Source organism: Scedosporium apiospermum (assembly GCF_000732125.1).
Source record: "Scedosporium apiospermum strain IHEM 14462 chromosome Unknown SEQ_SAPIO_0088, whole genome shotgun sequence".
Classification (NCBI taxonomy): Eukaryota; Fungi; Ascomycota; class Sordariomycetes; order Microascales; family Microascaceae; genus Scedosporium; species Scedosporium apiospermum.
In genome coordinates, this window is record NW_015971789.1 from 142,608 (window position 1) to 164,082 (window position 21,475).

The window sequence follows — 21,475 nt, forward strand, 5'->3', positions numbered from 1 at the left end:
CCATGCCTAACAAAATATGCAACTTTTTTTTTGTTCGTGTGAAAATCGTATTTCATAAGATTCCCGTAGGCCTCTTGAGGAAGTCATCATCATTCACGGCAACGTTTTCCCCCCTCCCCTGATGTGGGTGAAGGGATTAGAACCTCTCCTTCATCCTCGCGGCCACGGCCCTGAGGGAGTTGTACACCTTGCCGGGCTGCTTGCCGAGAATGAGGTTGCAGACGGAGGCACGGGCGATTTGGACGTTCTTGTATCCACCGAGGATGTGGATCTAGAGAGTATATGTTAGAGGGAAAAGATTTCAAGAGTTGGAGAAAAGAGTGGCAAAGCCTGCGCGCCGAGAGGCTCATCGTACCTTGGTATCTGCTAGTACAATACGGGTCCTCGTGGCGTTCTCGATCGCGAACTTCGTCTTACCATCCTTGCCGGCGATACGGCCGATAGCGCGGGCAAGGTGATCTCCCTCTGAAAAGTATGTTAGCGGAACAAAAGTCAAAACAAGATGGGCACTGGGAGGATCATACGCAAAGTCTTCACATCCTTGACCTCAAAGGTTTCTGTCAGAAACATGTTAGCAGCCTTACTTCCCAGAGAAAAATAGGGCCCTAGGTCCGTACCAATATAGAGGTCGTCCAGCCTCAGAAGCGCAATAGCATCGTCGACATCAAACCCACACACAAACGCCGTGAGGAAATCCACGCCCCTCTGAATAGCCTCGGGATCGGTGGTATGCTTGCTAGTTCTCAGCTCGACGGCCTTGCGCTTCACGTTCATGCGGACCTGGAGCTTGAGGTGTTCGACTAAGGGAGGGTAGATGCGAGGCCACTGGGACTTGAGGGGAGTCATTCGATGAGGCGGTATCCGGACCTGGCGGTTCTGAACGCGGGCGGCCATGGACTAAGGGCGCTGGAGTCAGCGAAAATACTCAAGCAGGGGCAACTCTATTCCCCAAAGCCGCTGCAACGCAAGACAAAAAGAACCGTCTTCGGGCAGAACCTACAAGATCCTTCGCCGGGGCAAACTTGGGTCGGCCTTCTTCGTCAACAGCATCTTCCGCCACAGAAGCATCGGCGTCTACAGCCATGAGATCTAGGGCAGGCAAGGTATCGTTGGTCTGGAGGATGAGGTCTTCGTCGAAATCGGCTTCGGGGAGCGGGATGTCGGCGGCGGCAGGTGGGGCATCCTGCGCCTTCTTGAGGGCGGTGGGAGCGGGCATGTTCGTTTTCTCCGTGATGGTTCTTTCTGTACAAGCGGCGTGGTAGCGATCAGATTGAGCGTGTTGCGGCTGTCGGGGACTGGTGGAAGCGCCGTGGTGGTATGTTGACTAGGCGGTGGGATTCTGCAATTGGGATGTATCACCGGCTTCTCTTATCAAGACCCAACGTGAAAAAAAAAAAAAAATTCGGTCAATTTAATCGGTGGGCGACAAAAGCTGCCAATTTCGGTGGGGAAATTTTTAAGTGGGTCAAGAAGCCTTGACAATTGTACATAGTGTGAGTAGTGGATTTAGACACAGTGGCTTATTTCAGCCACAAGCCACAAGCCACCAGCATTGGAGCTTCCTACATAAAACACATGAAATATTGACAGGGTCAAAGCCAACGCTGCCAGCTATTGACAGCTGGTGGACTGCAGCCCAGCCAAAGTACCAGCTTCATGGGAGTCCGGTAGTGACGTGACTTAGTTTACCTTACTTTCATGCACCTCAATCATGATTGCCTGTGATAAGCTAAACTTCTTACAAAATTTCTTGCGTCGCCTTCACATCATCACCACCACGGAAGCCACTGCTGTGAACAAGCTTCGTTTCTTGTTCTATTTACCCTGCCAATCTATTCGAATCAGGTCTGCAATTTCTCAGTCTCTGGATATCTGCGACCTCAGGGCACAATGATGCTCCACCATGCCTAGGGGTATTCTCCCAGTCTTTGGCCCCCTCCGAGTCCAGCGAGCTCCCTCGAGTCTATCCCCGTCGCTCTCCCTCGGCCTGCTCCCTCGCCGCTCTCCCCAACCCAGACCATGTCTCTTTCGACATATACGACACATTAGGCCGTTGATCTCTAGCTCCTCACTTACCGCCCGCTCCTTTCTCGACTCGACACGGACTGCGGGGGGGCAGGGGGAACTTCAGGCGCCTCTTCTTGGTGCCGGTCTTCTCCTACCCGTCGCATCTAGGATAGAACCTCGTCTTGGACTCACACCTCCACTGACCGCATCGATACTATCAAACGCTGGAAGAATACCTCTGCGTATACGACCTCTAACATGGCGGAGCATTCGTACCGTTTCCCGGCCTGGCCGGGTTGGCATCAGGGGAGTCCACCAAAGCTCAAGGCCTCCTCGGCCTCCTCCCCCACAACGAAAACCGAATGAACCACTCCCAGAAAATCGTAGCACAGATCCCGCAAATCCTTCCGCCCCCGAGCACGAATCTATCGCCTCTTCCATTTCGAACTACTTACACCTTCCCCATCGACCGACAAAGGAGGAGCTACTCGCCGCAGCCAATGGATTCTGGGAACGCTTCAAAGTCCGCTTCAAATGGCTTTCTATACGGAGCATGCGTCCTTGGAACGCCGATGAGTGGGGGGCTTTTGTATCGTGGTTCATCCTAAGCCACCTCGTCTGGATCCTTGTTGGGACAACCACTTTTGTTTCCATCCTTATCTTTTCTATTAATACTGTCTTTGCGCAAGGTTCGTCCTTTTCCGTGTTATTCTTGTTTTCACCACAGGTATACAAGCGGCATGCTAATTAGGGCATAGAAACATTGGCGAGATGGATCGGCGACTACCTGACGAAATCGGCCGGCATAACGGTGGTATTCGAGTCCGCCATTGTACCAAAGTGGAAAGATGGTGTGATATCCCTTAGAAAGGTTTATGTTTCGCGCCGACCAGGGCAGGTCCAATCTTCCGTCAGCAAGGGATCCTCTCCCGATACCGGCGCTGCCGCCGCCTCCCAGCACGGCTCCGATGACGAGCACCACGAAGTGGTCGAGGATGATGGGAACTATACACAGTTTGATCTCACTATCGACACCGTTAATGTGACGCTTTCTTTTCTCAAATGGTGGAACGGAAAGGGACTCCTCAAGGATGTGGAGATCAAGGGAATTAGGGGAGAAGTTGACAGGAGGTCTGTTATTTGGTCGGACGATGACCTGGATCCTTTCTCCTATCGACATGAACATCAACCCGGCGATTTTGAACTTGACTACTTTAAACTCGACGACCTCCGTGTTACGGTTCATCAGCCTGAGGGCTTCAGACCTTTTGAGGTCTGCATCTATTCCTGTGAGCTTCCCCAGCTCCGCAAGCGATGGTTGTTCTACGATCTGTTATCAGCAAACAATGTCTCGGGATCGTACGACGGCTCTCTCTTCACCATTCATACACCTCTCGTGGACACCCTCGGGAGGGAAGAGAACACCTTTGGAAACCCAGCAGCCTGGAAAAAATCCACACGATTGAGGATCGATAACCTGAGAATCGACCATCTCAACCGGGGCGTATCCGGACCATTCGGTTGGATCTACGAGGGCAGGGTTGACATAATGGCCGACGTTATGTTGCCTAGCGACGAGAATACAGGGCTAGGGAAGGTCGTGTCCGACTTTTATGACCAGTTGGACGACCTGGTGACTTCAAACAGAATCCGCCTGCTCCGAAAAGCTGGGATTGAAGATGAATTTGACCTAGGAATCACTTTGCCACCGAATGAGCCATTCGAAAGACCGGGAGCTCATATCCCGCAGGAGCTTATCCCCGAAAAGGACCTGTCAGAACCGGACGCGACCGAAGAGCGGCAGTACCTTGTCTTTGACATCCGAATCCGACTCAACGATGTCAAGGCTGCTGTACCACTTCTCACGAACGACATATCTTACGTAAACCAGGCTCTCGTACGCCCCATCGTCGCGTACATCAACTCGCGACGCACTTACATTCCTATCACCTGTCGATTCGCCAAGCGGCGCTCGGACTTTGACGGAAGTTGGACGACCTTTGACTCCGGCCTCATGGACGATCTCTCAGCCGAGACGTATACCGCTTTTGCACGAAATGTCGAGAATCAGCAGAATCGAATACGACGACTGAAGAAGGTCGGTGGCTGGACCCTGTCTTTGCTAATCCATGCTATATGTGGCGGCATGGCAGGAACTGTCGTCTAAACGCCCATCACGCCCATCTCTACTCCATCATGTAATTTTCCACTTTCATCTCCTTCGGCTAGCGCACTGCCTATGCCTTTGCTGGAGGGTTCCTTGTGTTATAAGGGGGCTATATTTCTCTTGACAAGTTGTCATTCCCCTTTATTTTACTTCAGCTATTTGCACGGCGTGTAGCCTTTCGTTTTCCTCCCCCGATATGCAGGCAGTCGCTCTGGCAAACATCGCTCGGCTTCCGAACAAATGAATGCAGCGCCGAATGCCGCCACGAAACTTGTGTGTGTTTACGGCGGGAAAGGGAAAGATCCAAAACAAATCAAAAGAGGGAAAAGGCTTCATGAACCTAGCATATGTTTTTTAAACTTGGCTTCTGGATAGGCGTTCGGGTCAGAAAAAATGGAGGGCACAAACAAAGGGGGACTTTACTCTCGGAATACATCTTCCGCACTTAGACCTGTAATATTAACATCGATCGATACCCGCCAGCTTCTTTTTATAACAAGTTGTTGTCTCCGTTTACACTTTTTTTTTTTCCTTCTTTTCTTTCTTTCGTTCGTTCTGAGTCGGGCACGCGAACCCTGAGCTGAAATCGAGGCGGAGCTTTCGGCACATCTTGGAGAAGGATGGGCTGCTCGCCTCACTTTTTGCAAAACACCCACACATCTGCGCGCAGGTCACCGCCAATGGTTGTCCTCGAAGACAAGCTTGAGCATAGCTAGTGCCATATCGCATCGGTCCTCCTTTGGCCCACATCCGCACCCGATTCCTCTTTCCGAGCCTCTGCCAGCCCAACCTTCGCTTCCCCAGACTTGTGTTTCGTCTAACTTAGCTCGCATATGCTTGGGCAGACTAACATCCTCCCGCATTGCAGGGCGACGAGAAACAGAACCCTTCCTGCATTGCATCTGTCATTTGCCCGCTCTCGAGTCTCCACGTCGAGGAATACCCCGCATTTCTTTCCCATCTGGGGTCTATGATGACAGTTTTACAGATCCGACTCCGAGTTGTCGATGAGGCTGACAACCCGCATCTTACAAAAGCGATCTGGACTTTGGTCGGGCAGCCCTCTTGAATCTTGTGGGGGCTGTGCAATGCATAAGAATTAGAGTGTGGGTGAGCGATGTTGTCGTCATCGTCCGGAGCGTGGGTGTTGTCCCCGCTGCTCTCTTGGAAAGGTAAGATCTCACATGTCGAGGCAGCGGTATATCCGTCTTCTCAGAGGGTTGGGGGACGAATATAAAGCAGACCGGCACGGCGATTTTGCTCCATTTTCCAACATTTCCAACACTTTGCTTTCTTCTCTTTATATCTTCTCTTCAACTTCGTGAAATGTATCACTCTCCTGAAAGTGGAATTTACATCTTCCATAAGGAAGCAGCTCTCCCAAGCCTACCAACCGCTAGTTCTCTCAATATAGCCTCGTTCCATAACACAATCGAGTGACCTAATACAGAACCAAACCCTCGGGTCCCGTGGCCGCATACCCTTGAAGCTGAAAGACGCCCGGACTCCTGAAACGTTGCGCCACCACGATGTCTACTTTAGTCGTTCCCGCGAAGCAGCTTAGTGTTTTTGGCGCTCCGCTAAGTGAGAGTCCCAAATTAGCTCCTCTGAGGCTACCCGCATCTGCAATCGGACCGCCGCGCGGCTGGTCCCTTGGGGGTGAATCAAGTCAGGTTGCAAGTCTTTTCCCGTCTCCCACAGGCGTTGTACTCTCCGTGGTGCTTCAAAATCCTAACACGCTTCGTGGTTTAGCCGATTTTGGTGCCAGAGTATCTTCTTGATTTGACCTTTGTCCTCGACTGGATCCACGGGTGCTCGTCAACTCACTCGTATTGCCGTGAGAAGGCCATCCCACTACACGACAGGCCAGTCGATGACATCTTCCTCATAGATTTGGAGGATGGCTACAGAATCGTCAAAGGCCCTCCGAAAGCTTCCTACATTACCTTGAGCTACGTTTGGGCCGAGGAACCCTCTCCCACTGAGCCACCCGTGCAAGTGGGAGAACAAATCCCCGCCGAGAGCATGAACCAACTCTTCTTGGACGTATCACTCGTGTCCCAGAGGTTAGGATTCAGATATCTCTGGATCGACAGATACTGCGTCGCCCAGCACGACAACAAGCTCAAGCATCGGCAGATCCAACAAATGAGGATCGTATACCGCAATGCGGAGCTGTGCATCGTCCCTTTGGATGAGGACGCCGAGCATAAAGGACTGCCGGGCATCTCGAGACCACGGGTGGCATGCTGCCTCAAGAAGAAGCCCACGTCCGTGAGGCGAAGGTCCTCCTCGACTGCGGAACCGGACACGTATCTCTGGCGTCTGCGCTCCGCGAGCCAAGGCGTAATCACTCCCATGTGTGCTTCGACGGCAAGCGTGCAGGCCCTCATCAAAACGTCTAAGTGGTGGCGGCGTGCGTGGACATACCAGGAGCACTGCCTTTCGAGACGATGTCTCGTCTTCACCGACGAGCAGCTCTATTTCGAATGCGACATGGGCATATGCAGGTGCGAGGCTGATACAAGAACTGGGACAGAAGTCCCAGGCATCTTTCAAATCATGAGACCCTCCCCGTATTCTACCATCCGCATCGACAACGTATTCCGCGCCTATCGAGAGCACCTTGAGGAATATTCCATGAAGGAACTCCGCCACGAGAACCAAGCCCTCAACGCCCTCGTCGGCATCGTGAAGCACTACCAAAGCCTCCATCCGTTCCTCCACCAGGTATCCGGAATCCCCTTCTTCGCGTCAAAAAGCCCATCGGACAAGCCCAAGTCCTCCTCCGAGGTGGTGGGAGGCTGGTGGAGCGAAGCAGATGAAGCCCGCATGTCCCACGCTGTCCTCCCTTACTCCCTGGCCTGGGCCCACCGCTGCATGGGCTGGTGCGAAAGCGACCTCTGCCCCCGCCCGCGAGACATGTTTCCCAAGTGGTCGCCACTGGGCTGGGCCGGGGAGGTCACGTACGAGTGGGAGGGCGGCGTAAAGTTTCACGACTTCCAGCCTTTTGCGCGGGACTTTGCCTTCAAGGTCAACGGTTGCATGGTGCCCTATCAGGGGCTTTACTCGAGCGCCGAGTACGCCCGGCTGAGCCAGTTTGAGAAGGACACCTTTAGTCCCCGGATGCTGTCCATGAAGACGATTTCTCTTCCGACGGATGCCATCGCTAAGCTTACGTATAACAACAGTTCGTTCTTCTGGACTATTTACGACTTCCCGGCCGAAGTGTCCTTCAGCAACAGAGTTGAATCGCCTAAGCGCGTGAACAAAATGCTGAGGACGGGGGAACTGCTGGCGTTGCTTCTCGGAGACAACAGCGTCTGTATGAACGGATCGCAACCGAGGACTTTGCTGCTGATTGTCGGGCGGCCAGAGTACGATAGTGAGGAGGCAGCATACATCTGCACTCGCCTGGGCGTGTTGAGTGTAGAGTGCCATCTGAGGGAGATAGGGGAGTATTTTGCCAAGGGTAAGAGAGACTTTTCTAAGTGGGATAAGTTTATCCTTCAGTGATGGCCGAGTCTAGAAGGTAGGTAGAGACGGATCTCACAGTTATGGTTCGCTCCTTTTAGGATTGCCAAGGCCGAGCGTCGGTCTTTCGGGTCTGTCAGTTTTGCTAGAGTATTAGTGGGATCAGCAGTTATAAGCCCGGATTTCTCAATTGAGAATGCTGTTCGAGTCTTGAAATGACCTACTCCAACTAAGTGATGTCTAGGGAGGAACCGTTCTCTAGACAGACAAAAGCAGGCCACGAAGATGAACCAAATATACATCAGGGATGGAAATGAGATGAAATCTAGCGTCTGGCATCACCAAGTTCTGAGGATCAAAAATAACAAATAAAAATATAAAACGAAAGAATGGTAAGAGGGAAAGGAGGGGAAAAAAAGATCCTTGCGCCTACCGGGACTTGCACCCGGGTCTATTAAATTCGTTAGTTCAACTGTAGCTTCACGGTTTCGAACAGAGTACACTTACCTCCTCCTTGGGAGGGAGGTGAATTAACTTCTATTCGACAGACGCTTTGTCTTGTTTCTGTTGCTGAAGGAAGATTTAATCCTGGCCTATATATCTTCATCCCTGCTTTACGGCTTGGGACATCTCGAGCGGAAGGAGGCACTGGGCGAGGCCGAGGGTTGCTGCTTCGTTAGAGAATCATCTCGTATCGATTCGGGGCGGTCTGCAAACGGAGCCCTGCGAATCATGTATGTGGCCAGCCAGTTAGGACTCACCCTTCAAGCCCCAGCCTTCAACTACCCGCGGGCCCAACCAGGACTTAATCCAGCACTCTCATGCCAGTATCCGCTCAAGTCTTGATTCAAGAGAGGTTAAGAGAGGATGCGGTTCGAAGCAGACTTCGCGTACAACTCGCAACTCGCAGAGGGCGAACCGGAAAGAAGGAACAAAAAACAGCCAACGCCGCAGCTTCTCGCCATTGGGGTATCCAGTGTCTACAAATTCGACACACGTATATATATATATATATATATATATATAAACAGAAATTGGCCTAGGCCAAGCCAACAATGCCATCATCTTAGCCGCCCATAGTGTGTGTGTACACAAACAAGCTTCTGAACTCAGCAAAGCCCTCGCTCCTTGGACTGAGCAGACATGAAACACTTCCCTCAGAGAGAGAATCCAAACATTGCGCCCGAGAAACAACCAACCCGCCCAGTCATATATGTGTTTGTATGCGTGATATGTATGTAGTGTATCAACAAATCGCTTGATGCCCCAGAGAGACAGAATTACATGCAGAAGATACTCAAGTACGCCCGCGAATGCGAAGATATGAACAGGTTGAAGAGAAGGGTATGGTAACAATCCCGCGTCGAAGAAATGGACGCAGGCGAGAAACTCAAATAAATGTAGATAAACGGGGGGGAAAGATCAAATGATACATCAAAAACCACGAACCAGCAGCTAATTCAAAAAGCCAACGCATAAAAACAGTTCATACAAAAATAAGTCCGCGCAAAAAAGCAATGCCCAAGCTCCAAAACCATAGGGTATCCAACAATCAAGAACCTGTAAGTTTCCTCCACCAACTGCTCCTTGGAGTGGTATCCATGAAGAGCGAGTTGCGGTTGCTGTGCCTCCGCTCATCGCTACCGTCTGAACCACCACGCCTCTCCCTCTCGCGCTCCTCATGACGATGCCTACGGCGGCGCTGCTCATCAGCGTCTCCACGATGGTATCGGCGACGAGAGTCGTCGTCTTCCGTTTGATGGGAGCCTTCCATCTGCCCATCCTCCGGTGGTGGAGGCGCGTCCGAGTGCTCCTTCACCCACGACGAGGTACCCGAATGGGGCCAAGAGGATTGCGGGCTGCTCTTGGACAGCTTTCTACTGCTTTGGCGGTAGACGCCCTCGTCTCCGGATGCCTCGGTCCGGCGATGGCTTCGTCGATGGTGCTCGTCGCCTTCCCGAGCAGCCCGCCTTGCCTCCCTCCTTCGCCGCCTATCCGCATCTTCTTCTGAGGTCTCCAAGGTATGAGACCGATGGCGACGTCTCCTATCCCCATCGCCACCTGAGGCGGCATCACGCTCCCGACGGAGTCGTCGGCGCTCTGCGCGCCTCGCCTCATCTTCCTCTGCGGCACGGCGTTCGGCTTCCTCACGCTGGCGCGCAGCACGTCGCTCAGCACGCCGAGCTTCCTTCTCCTCCTGTCGCTGAGCCTCAGCTTCCTCCTCCTGTTTGCGTCTCCTCTCGCGTCTTGCCGCGTCCTTGGCCCGGCGTGCTTCCTCTGCAGCACGTTCAGCTGCCTCTCTCTCTCGCTCGGCCCGTCGCGCCGCTCGTCGTGCGCGTCGGGCTTGGGCTTCAGCTTCCGCATCAGTCATCTCGCCATCGTCGACAGCCTTGCCATTGCGATCGCCGCGACCTTCATCGTCGGTCGCGGCATAGACACTACGGCGTCGATCCGACTTTCCGGTCGCAGGAGTAGAGCGAAGGCTAGTAAACAAACCCGAAAACGCGGATTTCTTCGCGCTTGACGAGGATCGCTTCATCGGGGTTCTTTCCACGAACTCGGCATCAGTCATAACCACATCATCATCGGGTTTGGCCTGCGAAACAATGGCTGTTAGTCCATGCGATTACAAATTAAGATAACAATGTAGTAGCGGGGATGATGCGTTACCCTTGATCGATGACGGCTGGATTTCTCGGGGTTCGATTGATCAACACCGAGGATCTTCGCCGCCTTGCTAGACATGGCAGGCTCGGGAGGAGGCGACATGAGGCCGCTAGAGACATCGACCGAATGGCGCCGAGACGATTTTGTCGAGGAGCGCTTCTTGTCGCGCGTCGATGTCGACCGCGTGATAGGGGGCGTGCTGAACATTCCTGTGCTTCGCGACTTGGGGGCCGGAGTCTTGGGGACGCGTTCTGCTTTGTCGGATGACGATCCCTTCGATGACTTCTCCTCTTTCTCGGGCGCAGATCGCTTCGACTTGTCGGATTTAGATTTTGACGATCTCTTTTCCTCCCTTCGCGGCGTCCCTGCGGTCCACATGTTCCAAGATGATGATCCGTCGCGGTTTATCTTGGGGCGCTCTCTTCGGGATTTAGATTCGGAGGAAGGAAGCACCGGTGCGTCGGGAACGGCCGGAGGGACTGGTGGTTCTTCTGGTGCAGGAGGAGGTGGTGGTGGTGGTGCGGAGGCCGCAGATTTCGACTTCTTCGACTTCTTGGGCTTCTCGGGCGAGTCGACCACTTCAACAAACTCGTCCTCGTTAACGTCAGTTGGGAAGCTTCCAGGCAGCTCCTTTGACTTTTTCGACTTGCGCTTCGATTCAGATGGAGGCGCGGGGGGTGGAGGCGGAGGAGGAACGTCGATGAATTCTTCTTCGTCATCTACAACCTCAAAGGCTTTGAGCTTGTCAGCAATTTTGCCCCCTACGGCTTTCCGAGACTTTGCGCCTCGAGATGTTGATTGCCCATCCATGTCTTGAGCTGTAGCACCTTCCAGAATCAGCATGAGTCAGCAAAGCAATTTCGGAAGTTACCGAGCGCCCCCTTTTCACTTTGCATGCCAAGGCACCAGCTTGCAGTAAAGTCTGGGGATTTTGCGGGGCGGTAGCAGGGAAAGGATGGTTAAGGTTGCAAACATACCCTTTTTGGATTTCTTGGCGCCCCAGATGTCGAAGGCATCGTCCTTGGCGGCGGCGGCAGCGGCGGCGGGCTCATCAGCGAGAAGTTCTTCAATTTGCTCGGGAGTGAGTTCAACATCATCGAGATCGGCGTCGGGCTCCTTGTCTGCGCTCTTGCTCTTCTTGTCCTTTGATTTGGATTTGGCGCTCTTCTTGGACTTCTTGCTCAATTCGGCTGCCTCCTTCTCCCGCGCCGCCTCTTCCTCGGCTTCCTTGGCAGCGGCAGCAGCAGCTTCGGCTTCAGCAGCTTCGGCGGCGGCGGCGGCGGCGGCGGCCTCAGCCTCCTCAGCCTCCTTTGCAGCAGCCTCTTCAGCGCGTTTGTTAGCCTTCTCGGTTAAACGGTCGAATTTCTCTTGGTCGCGGCGAGTCAACTTCTTGCGGCCCTTCTTCGTCGTGAGGGTAGCAAGTTCCGCCTCCTCCGCGGCGATCTCTGCCTTGGCGCGCTCCTCTTCAGCTTCTCGCGCCGCTTGCTCTTCAGCCTCCCGTGCAGCTTGTTCTTCAGCCTCCCTCGCGGCTTGCTCCTCCGCTTCCTTGGCTTCCCTGGCCGCCTGCTCCTCAGCAAGACGCGCTTCCTCGCGCGCCTTCTCCTTCTCAGCCTTCTTCCTCTCCTTTTCCTTCTCCTTCTCTAGCTTCTCTTGCTCCTTCTTGCTGAGTTTCGGCTCCTTAACCTTAGACTTAGACTTGTCCTTATCTTTAGACTTAGACTTAGAAGAATCTTCAGGTTCATCTGGCTCCAAAGTAGGTGGCGTAGGCACAGGTGGGATCTCGGCGTCTTTCTTGGACTTGGACTTTTTAGACTTCTTTGAGCTTGTAAAAGCCCACTCGTCGTCTTCTGCCTTGTCGTCCTTGTCCTTGGTCTCTTCCATGGCGTCGGGCTGTACAGAATCCAGGTCGTCTCCGTCCGCAACTTCAACAGGCGCATCCTTAGACTTCTTCTTCTTCTTCTTCTTGTCCTTAGATTCGTCTGCAGGTTCTTCGATTACGTCCGGTTGACAAGGGGTGTCCGCAACTACATTGGCGTCCGCCGGAGGATCTTCGTCAAGGGATATGAGGTCTTGCTTCTTCTTCTTGTCTTTCTTAGGAGCTTTCCATATGTCCCACGGATCATCCGCCTTAGTCTCTTCAACTTTTGGCGGCTCCTCCGTTGTAGTCTTGCCCTTCTTCTTCTTGTCATTCTTAGATGCGCCCCAAAAATCAAAGGGATCCGTTGATGCCTTGACTGCGGCAACATCATCTTCGAAGAGATCTTTCTTGTCGTCCTTCTTAGAAGTGCCGAGAGTGTTCCAGAAGTCGTCATCGCCGGTCTTGTCTAGGCCCTTCTTTTTCTTGGTTTTGGTGCTCGTGGCCCAGATATCGACATCAGCTGTCTTTGTTGGCTCCGGCTCCGGCGTCGGCTCAGGATCATCCCAAATAGAAGCCTTCTTCTTCTTCTTCTCCTTCTTCGTCGAACCGAAAGACCATGGATCATCCTCCTCCTTCTTCTCTTCCTTGGCCTCGATCTCGGCGATGGGATCGGCTTCGGGTTCTGGTTCGGGAGTGTCCCATATCGACGTTTTCTTCTTTTTCTTGTCCTTCTTGGAGCTAGAGGTAGCCCAGATGTCGTCCGCCTTCGGTTCTTCCTCCTTCTCTTCCACCTTCAGAGGTTCTGATTCTGGTTCTGGATCGTCCCAAATGGAGGCTTTCTTCTTCTTCTTGCTTTCCTTCTTCGAGCCCGTAGCCGCCCAAAGGTTGTCAGCCTCCTTGGTCTCTTCCTTCTTTTCCTCCTTTTCGGGTTCCGGATCGTCCCATATTGAGCCCTTCTTTTTCTTCTTGTCCTTTTTGGAGCTGGCCGTGTCCCAGATATCGTCCGTCGGCTCTTCGGTCTTTTTCTCCTCTTCTTTCGGCGGCTCGGGCTCCGGATCGTCCCAAATGGAGGTCTTCTTCTTCTTCTTCTTGTCCTTCGTAGAAGCAGAAGTGGACCAGATATCCTCCTCAACCTTCTTAGGCTCCTCATCCTTCGGCGGTTCTGGCTCGGGCTCGTCCCAAAGAGAGCCCTTCTTCTTCTTGGTTTTCTTGGAGGCGGAAGTGGCCCAGATATCGTCCTTAGGTTCACTTTCCTTCTTCTCTTCCTCGTTCTTGACAGGGTCCGCTTCCGTGGTATCCCAAATAGAGGTCTTCTTCTTTTTCTCCTTCTTCGAAGTGGAAACTCCCCAGATATCATCAGCCTTGTCCTCGACCTTGGGCTTCTCTTCCACAGCGGGTTCTGGTTCCGGGTCGTCCCATATGGAGTTCTTCTTCTTTTTCTTGTCCTTCTTGGAAGTAGTCCCCCAGATGTCGGCCTTCTCCTTCTCTTTTACCTCTTCCTTAGGAGGTTCAGGTTCGGGTTCAGGTTCGGGTTCAGGTTCAGGTTCAGGTTCAGGATCGTCCCATAAAGAGTTCTTCTTCTTGTTCTTCTTGTCCTTTTTAGAATTAGTTCCCCAGATGTCGACCTTCTCCTCTTCCTTCTCCTTGACCTCCTCCTTTGGAGGATCGGGTACAGGATCATCCCATATGGAGTTCTTCTTCTTCTTCTTCTTAGAAGAAGTTCCCCAGATGTCAACCTTCTCCTCCTTTGGAGGCTCGGGTTCAGGTGCACGCTCCGGCTCCGGCTCCGGCTCGGGTTCAGGCTCAGGCGCCGGGTCGTCCCATATGGAGTTCTTCTTCTTGTTCTTCTTGTCCTTTTTAGAAGTAGTCCCCCAGATGTCGGCCTTCTCCTCTCCCTTCTCCTTCACCTCTTCCTTAGGGGGATCCGGCACAGGTTCAGGGTCGTCCCAGATAGAAGCCTTCTTCTTCTTCTTATCCTTTTTCGAAGTCGTGGTTCCCCAGATGTCGGTCTTCTCTTCCTCCTTTGGTAGCTCTTCTGGAGCAGGCTCAGGCTCAGGCTCAGGCTCAGGTTCAGGTTCAGGCTCAGGAGTATCCCAGATCGAGGCCTTCTTCTTCTTACTACTCTTCTTAGTAGAGGTCGCCCAGATATCATCCTTCTCTTCTTCCTTCTTTTCTTGTTTAGGCTCAGGTTCAGGTTCAGGATCATCCCAAATTGACGCCTTTTTCTTTTTCTTGTCCTTCTTAGAAGTAGAAGTGCCCCAGGTGTCATCTTTCGCCTCCTCCTCCTTTGGCGGTTCTTCCTCAATCTTGGTTTCCTCCTTGACAGGTTCCGGCTCGGGTTCATCCCAGATCGACGCCTTCTTCTTCTTCTTCTTCGAGGAAGTCGTCGCGCCCCAGGCATCATCCTTCTCTTCCTTTTTTGTCTCCGGCTCCTTTGGCGGATCGGGCTCCGGGGCGTCCCAGATAGACGTCTTTTTCTTCTTTTTGTCCTTCTTAGACGTCATGGCGCCCCAAGCGTCATTGTCCTCTTCCTTCTTTTTCTTTTCAGCCTCCTCCTCCTCTAATCTCTTACGCTCTGCTTCCTCCTCCTCTTCCTTCTTCTTCCTCTCCTCCTCCTCCTCCTTTTTCTTTTTCTCCTCATCCTCTTTACTAGTATCGGGTTCATCCCAGATCGAAGCTTTCTTCTTCTTCTTCTTTTTTGACACCGTGGCACCCCACGGACTAGCTTCTTCTTCCTCTTTCTTCTTCTTCTCCTCTTCCTCCTTCTTCTTTTCTTCCTCTTCCTCCAGTCTCTTCTTCTCAGCTTCCTCTTCCTCTTTCTTCTTCCTCTCTTCTTCCTCCTTCTTTCTCTTCTCCTCTTCCTCCTTACTATTATCAGGCTCATCCCAGATAGAAGCCTTCTTCTTCTTCTTCTTATCCTTCTTAGACATAGGGGTGGCTAAAATATTAGCTTCTTTCTTCTTCTCTTCCTCTTCCTCCTGTCTCTTCTTCTCAGCCTCCTCTTCCTCAATCCGCTTACGCTCTGCTTCCTCCTCTTCCTCTTTCCTCTTCTTCTCTTCTTCTTCCTTCTTTTTCTTCTCTTCTTCCTCCTTACTATTATCAAGCTCATCCCAAATAGAAGCCTTCTTTTTCTTCTTCTTATCCTTCTTAGACGTAGGGGCGGCCCAGGCATTAGCTTCTTCTTCTTTCTTCTTCTTCTCCTCCTCCTCCTTCTTCTGTTCCTCTTCCTCTAGTCGCTTCTTCTCAGCTTCCTCTTCCTCGACCCTCCTGCGTTCCGCCTCCTCCTCTTCCTCCTTCTTCTTCTTCTCTTCTTCTGCCTTCGAAGTGTCCAGGTCATCCCAGATTGAAGCCTTCTTTTTCTTCTTACCCTTCTTTGAAGTGGCAGTGGAACCCCAGATGCTGGACTCTTCTTTCTTTTTCTCCTGCTCCTCTTTCTTCTTCCTTTCTTCCTCTTCTAATCTCTTCTTCTCAGCCTCCTCTTCCTCGACCCTCTTGCGTTCCGCCTCTTCCTCTTCCTCCTTCCTCTTACGTTCTGCCTCCTCTTCCTCCTTCTTTTTCTTCTCTTCTTCCGCCTTTGAAGTTTCCATGTCGTCCCAGATTGAAGCCTTCTTCTTCTTCTTGCTCTTTTTTGAAGTAGCTGCGCCCCATATGCTGGAATCCTCCTCTTTCTTCTTCTTCTCTTCCTCCTCCTTTCGTTTCGCTTCCTCTTCTTCTTCCAGCCTCTTCCTCTCAGCTTCTTCTTCCTCTTCCTCCTTCCTCTTACGTTCTGCCTCCTCTTCCTCCTTCTTCTTCTCTTCTTCCGCCTTCGAAGTTTCCAGGTCGTCCCAGATTGAAGGCTTCTTCTTCTTTTTACTCTTTTTTGAAGTAGCTGCGCCCCATATGCTGGAATCCTCCTCTTTCTTCTTCTTCTCTTCCTCCTTTCGTTTCGCTTCCTCCTCCTCTTCCCGTCTCAGCCGCTCCTGCTCCTCTTCTTCTTCCTTCTTCTTCTGCTCAGCCTCGGCGTCCACATCCGGCGTTGGCTCAGGGTCGTCCCAAATCGAGGCTTTCTTCTTTTTCTTTTTTTTGTCTTTTTGGGACGGGGAAGGAGTGGACCAATCATCCGCCACCGCCTCCTCTTCCTTTGGCGGCTCAGGGGCAGGGTCCGGAACTGGGTCATCCCAAATAGACGACTTCTTCTTTTTCTTATCCTTCTTCGAGGCGGGCGCTGACCAGGGACTGGCCTCTTCGGGCTTTTCCGACTCTGGTTCGACGACTGGTTCGAATTCAGGTTCGGGTTCGGGCTCGAGATCTAGAATCTTATTTTTCTTACTCTTCTTGTTGCTGGTGGCCCACAAGTCGTTCATCTTCTCATCGATCTTTTCGGGCTCGTTCGTAACTGCGGGCGCAGGATCATCCCAGATGGACGCCTTCTTCTTCTTCTTCTTGCTGGACGTCCCGAGGGACCACTGGTCGTCGTCTTTCGTCGAAGTCTTATCGGGCTCGGGCTCGGGTTCGGCAATCGGCTCTGCATCTACGTCAGCACCCTTACCGTTCTTCTTCTTCTTGGTGGTAGTGGTGCCCCAACCACCCCAAGAGTCTTCCACTTTAGCTGGTTCCGGTTCCGGCTCCGGCTCGGGGGCAGGGGGGGGGTCTGGGACTCCAAAGTCGTCTAAGAAGTCATTCTTCTTCTTCTTCTTTTTGCTGTCTTTAGCGGGTGTAAACCAGTTATCGTCTGCCGCGGGTTCCGTCGCGGCCTGGACATCGGGTTCCGGGTCAGCTTCAAAAGAGAACGTCGTTTTCTTTCCCTTCTTCTTGGTACTGGAAGTACCCCAGGCCCAGCCATCGTCGTTTTTCGAGGTGTCTAGATCCTGGATCGTATCTTCGGCAGGCTTCTCCGGCTCTGGATCGTCATCCCAAGGGCTTGACTTCTTTTTCTTCTTCTTGTCCTTCGTAGCAGCCGTTCCAAAGTCGTCCCAAGCACTGCCGTTGTCCTTTGACCCATCGGCGTCTGCATTTTCCTCCTCAATGCCACCGAAGGCACCGAACGAGACGCTGCTCTTCTGCGACTTGGAGCGCCCAGCACCCCATGGATTAGAGTTGTCTTCTTCTTTCTTTTCGTCTTCCTTGCCAGTGGCGAAGCCCCAGATGCTTTTAGAAATCCCTGTCTTCCAGCTAGAACCCCATGCGCCAAAGGATGATTTCGTCTCGGTAGAGGTCCCAAAATCAAGGTCGAGTTTCCCATTCACATCGTCGCCAAGTTTTATCTCCTGGAAAGAATCCGTGCCGAAGTCGGAGGTGGGTATGTCGGGAAGAAAAGAGGATGTAGTCTCGGTGTCTGCGACCGCCGCACCCTTCTTGCCCTTTTTCGTTTTCTTGGAAGTAACTGGCGTGGACCAGGCATCATCCACGGTTGGCGCATCGCCGCCGTCCTTGTCTTCGTCTTTGTCTTTGTCTTTGTCTTTGTCTTTGTCGTTATCGTCATTCCCATCGCCGCTAGCACCTGCTCCGGAACCATTTCCGGCGTCACCGCCGGTTTGGCCACCCCCGCTGCCGGTATCGCCAGCGCCAGCATCCTCGCCGTTTCCGGCGTTGTCCTTCTTGTCGCCACTATCATTATTCCGCTTGGCCGCGGCATTCTTCTTCTTTTTCTTCGGCGCGACCTCGCGCAGGCCGTCGCGAGTATCCCAGTCAACGAGAAAGCTCATGGAGGGATCACCAAAGATGGAAGAGGTCTGTCGGCGGTTCCGTGTGCTAGATGGTTTTGGCGGTGTGGGGAAGGAGGAGCTGGTTAGCCACGAGGGTAAGTCATGGTTCGCAAAGGCACCGGTGTTGGTAGGGTCCATGACCTGGTCGAGGTCGCTCGAGGGTTCTTCTTCAGGGGCGAACGGGTACGGGAAGCTCCGAGACCATCTCGGGGAGGGGTCTGGGGCTGCGAGGGGAGTCGGTATAGGTCGGGGGTGCGTGTTCGACGGAGATTGGTTGTAGTAGGTCTAAAGAGGAGGCCAATGTCAATCAGTCGGTCAGCAAGCAGCTTCGTCTACGTGAGAGGTTGCAGGCAGGGGTGGATCAAGCGGCGCGGCGCGGCGCGGCGGCTGGCTTCCCCAAGCAGTGCCCATCAAAAGGCCCAACGACACACGACACAGGCGCACCACAAGCCACACAAAGGGAGGACGGGGCGCCCTCAAAATTAGCAGCACGGGCTATAATAGCACCCCTCTTCAGGCGTTAAAGAACTGCCGTTGGCTAGTTTTAGGGTGACCAGCAATGCAAGCGGCACTGTAACCCAGGGACAATGTTGCCCTTCCAGTGGCAGACACCCGCCATTAGCCTGGGGAGACAATGTCGAACTGGGGCTCCCAAATGCACACGCCCAATATTTGCGAGGGGCCATGCACATACGCACGCACAACCATAAATGACCTTGCATAAATGAGGCCAGAATCCGAAGGAAGAAAAAAGGAAAAAAACGGTTTGGAAAATCACGGGAAGGGGGAAAATTAAGAAGGGAAAAAAAAAAAAAAAATTGTGAGGAAAGGCAGGCTGATAAGAGTAGCAGTTAAGAAATCGAGAGGATAGGAAAACGAGGAGATGGAAGCACCAATGCCAGGCGGCCTGCACTGCACTCACCGCAGCATTCACTGCATGGCAGAAGGAGATTAAAACACATCGAAAGGTCTGAAGAAGCGGAGCGGAGGCGCGCTTGCGGATATCGTTCCTTATCCACGCAGCCGGCTTATCGTGGAATGAGTGAGAGAAATTAAGTCCCATACCTTCAGACATGTTTGCACCTGGACCCAAGTTCGAGCAATAGCGCTCAGTCGGATTTGAAGGTCATATCCTTCATCCCACCCAGTCGTCGAGGGCCGGATCGTTTGCCAGCCATATGCATTTCCTATCCAGCATCCTGTGGACGCCAATACCTCGGCCGCGGCCATTCTGGAAAGTTGAGCTCGTGTGCTGCTGAGGGATTGGTGTCAAAATCATGGGGGAGGGTTGGGGGACGGAAAAGCGAGCGTAGCGGGTTCGGAAATCGAGAGGGTTTCGCGATAAAAGGCCAGCGGTGGAAGGAAGCGCAGAAAGTCCGAGTGCGGTCTTTCGTCTTTCTTCTCTAGTCCCGGTCCGCGATAGTTTAGTGCCTCTGTGCCTTTTTTCTTCCTCTCCGAAGGGAGACCAGTCCCGCGATGCGTAAAATATCACGGGCGAAGAAAAAAGAATCAATGCAATACTCAAATTCCTCGGCCTTGTCGCAAGCCAAGGAGATATCACAGGCCCCTAGTAATACAGACTATTAAGGAGAGACCGATGACAGATTGATTTCTAAACCCCCGCGAATAACAGGAGAAGAAAATTCTTCAAAGATCTTCACTAATAGTAAAGATTCTCAAGGGTGTCGTTGTTTTTGCGTTCTCGTTTGGTGTAAGTGTGAAGTGGAAAGAGAGAGGAAGAAAAGTTCAATTCATGTTCCACTGTACGGAAGTACTGTACGAACCAGAAGTATCAATCATGGCCTGGTCCGTCTGTGCTGCCCGTCTGCCCAGACATGTCGGGACGGATGAAGTAATGGTAATTACACCAATGCAGCCAGAAAAGTACGTACCCCATCTGAGGTGGGCGGATGGGGCTAGAATACAAGTACGAAGTACACAGCAACACACCATGAGGCCTCGTTACTTCGTTCCTTCCTTCGTTTTAGCGTGTGAGGGGCGTGGGTGACCAAATGTGGCAGAGAAGGTACACTACAATTGTAACAGAAAAGGGCAGCTGTTTGTGGAGCAAGGGAAGGAGCATGAGGGTGGTGGGCTGGTGGACCACTATGAACATTGAATGAGAAGGTTGGACAGACACCTTCACAAGAGACCCTTTTCTTATCCAGACACCTGGGCGTACTTTCGGAGATTTGGGAGGGGAGGGTCTGAATATGACCGTCACCGCCTGCGGTCAAAATACTACAGAGTAGACAGTTCTGGACGGACATATGTTCACCATTCTCTCAGTTCCAATGTAATTACTTGAATATCGTCGAAGTGTCGAAGTGTCGACATGCCTGGCATCGCCAGCAATTTACCCATCAAGAGCTAGGCAAGTTGCGGCTTTTCCTGTATTGATACTTCGTTACTGTCAGTTTCAAGTTGCAAGTCGCAACTCTCAGGCACACCCTCTCGTTTTATCGCCTCCCAAATAAAATCGGCTGTCACATCGTCAGAGGGGGGGAACAGGCCCCCATCACCAGCGAGAACTCTTGACCCCCTTTTTTTCGCCGCTTCAGGGCCCCTCGTGCTCACTCCAGTCTTAGATCCAGCCTTCAGATGGCGAAAAGAAAAGAAAAAAAAAAGTTCTTTCCTCGTTGACAAACCAAGACACAAGTCTGGGTCCTCAGACATGGTTGATGTCGATGCTCGGCCTAGGCTCTACCATCTTTGTCCTCGGATAGGATAAACAAGAAACAACCATGGGAAAAGAAGCAAGGGTGGAAACCCGAAAGGGGATGATCAGGATGAGTGACGACGAATAGATGAACCAGAACCAATCGGTTTTGATCAGTGGGACAGCCTGGCCTCCCACACGAGACCACTCTTGTCACTGGTCTTGTCGTCTGGCAGTTGCTCCTAATATGAGGAGTAAACTACGAGGAATTGCGTAAAGAATATTTGCGGTTGATAAACACACTAGAGATTATGGTCACCCCAAATCCTCTACGGAAGGAGTAGTGTCTGCAAGGACAGAAGTTGTGGAGGAATGGTATTGAGTATAAGTCGGGATTGGCTGATATCAACTTCAACAAAAAGTACCATACGACAACCATTCTGCGCACTCCGTATACTCCAAACAAGCTTAAGTTTTAACGAAAAAGGAAACTGGCCGAGAACTGTTAATTCCATCAATGTGGATCCAACCGCAATTATCGATTCTCCCCATTATTCCCCAATATCGATGTTGTCCTAATTATGCAGTACGAAAGTAATTGATGTTGATGTTAACTTCATATCCCGTTGTATGTCCAGCCCCGACTAATACCGGTCCGTGGACAGCCAAGCAATGAACTCGACCAACCAAGAGCGTGTGAGGCCTGCTCAAGGGTATTGATTTCCTCCAGGACGCGCACACGCGAGGAATGGTCTTCCGTCCATCTGATGTTCCCTCTTCCGGCTATTATTCTCTGCTGTTTCACGAGTCGGGACCATCTACATATCTGTACAAGTATATCCAAATGCGGCCTGGCCAACGGCTTCGTGAAATGGAAGGCTGTCCTTGTAAATTGAAGATGTCAATGAAGGCTCCACCTCAATGCCAATACGCCGACCGGCAAATTTTGGTAGTCGTCG

The 21,475-nt window shown here is 52.2% G+C and overlaps 4 protein-coding genes across 4 annotated transcripts; 2 read left to right on the forward strand and 2 right to left on the reverse strand.

Moving 5' to 3' along the window:
• Window positions 1-136: 136 nt before the first annotated feature.
• Window positions 137-1,216, reverse strand: SAPIO_CDS3071 (uncharacterized protein; the record flags this gene model as incomplete). The annotated part of the gene is made up of 5 exons (XM_016785941.1): window positions 137-271; window positions 356-465; window positions 525-557; window positions 618-897; window positions 1,001-1,216. The coding sequence occupies 5 exons, from the start codon at window positions 1,214-1,216 to the stop codon at window positions 137-139; spliced, it is 774 nt and encodes a 257-aa protein (XP_016643947.1).
• Window positions 1,217-2,778: 1,562 nt separating this feature from the next.
• Window positions 2,779-4,174, forward strand: SAPIO_CDS3072 (uncharacterized protein; the record flags this gene model as incomplete). The annotated part of the gene is made up of 2 exons (XM_016785942.1): window positions 2,779-2,821; window positions 2,901-4,174. 2 exons carry the CDS (start codon window positions 2,779-2,781, stop codon window positions 4,172-4,174), a joined length of 1,317 nt encoding a protein of 438 aa, XP_016643948.1.
• Window positions 4,175-5,703: 1,529 nt separating this feature from the next.
• Window positions 5,704-7,690, forward strand: SAPIO_CDS3073 (uncharacterized protein; the record flags this gene model as incomplete). The annotated part of the gene is made up of 2 exons (XM_016785943.1): window positions 5,704-5,847; window positions 5,927-7,690. 2 exons carry the CDS (start codon window positions 5,704-5,706, stop codon window positions 7,688-7,690), a joined length of 1,908 nt encoding a protein of 635 aa, XP_016643949.1.
• Window positions 7,691-9,200: 1,510 nt separating this feature from the next.
• Window positions 9,201-19,136, reverse strand: SAPIO_CDS3074 (uncharacterized protein; the record flags this gene model as incomplete). The annotated part of the gene is made up of 4 exons (XM_016785944.1): window positions 9,201-10,244; window positions 10,319-11,142; window positions 11,293-18,142; window positions 19,002-19,136. 4 exons carry the CDS (start codon window positions 19,134-19,136, stop codon window positions 9,201-9,203), a joined length of 8,853 nt encoding a protein of 2,950 aa, XP_016643950.1.
• Window positions 19,137-21,475: the final 2,339 nt, after the last annotated feature.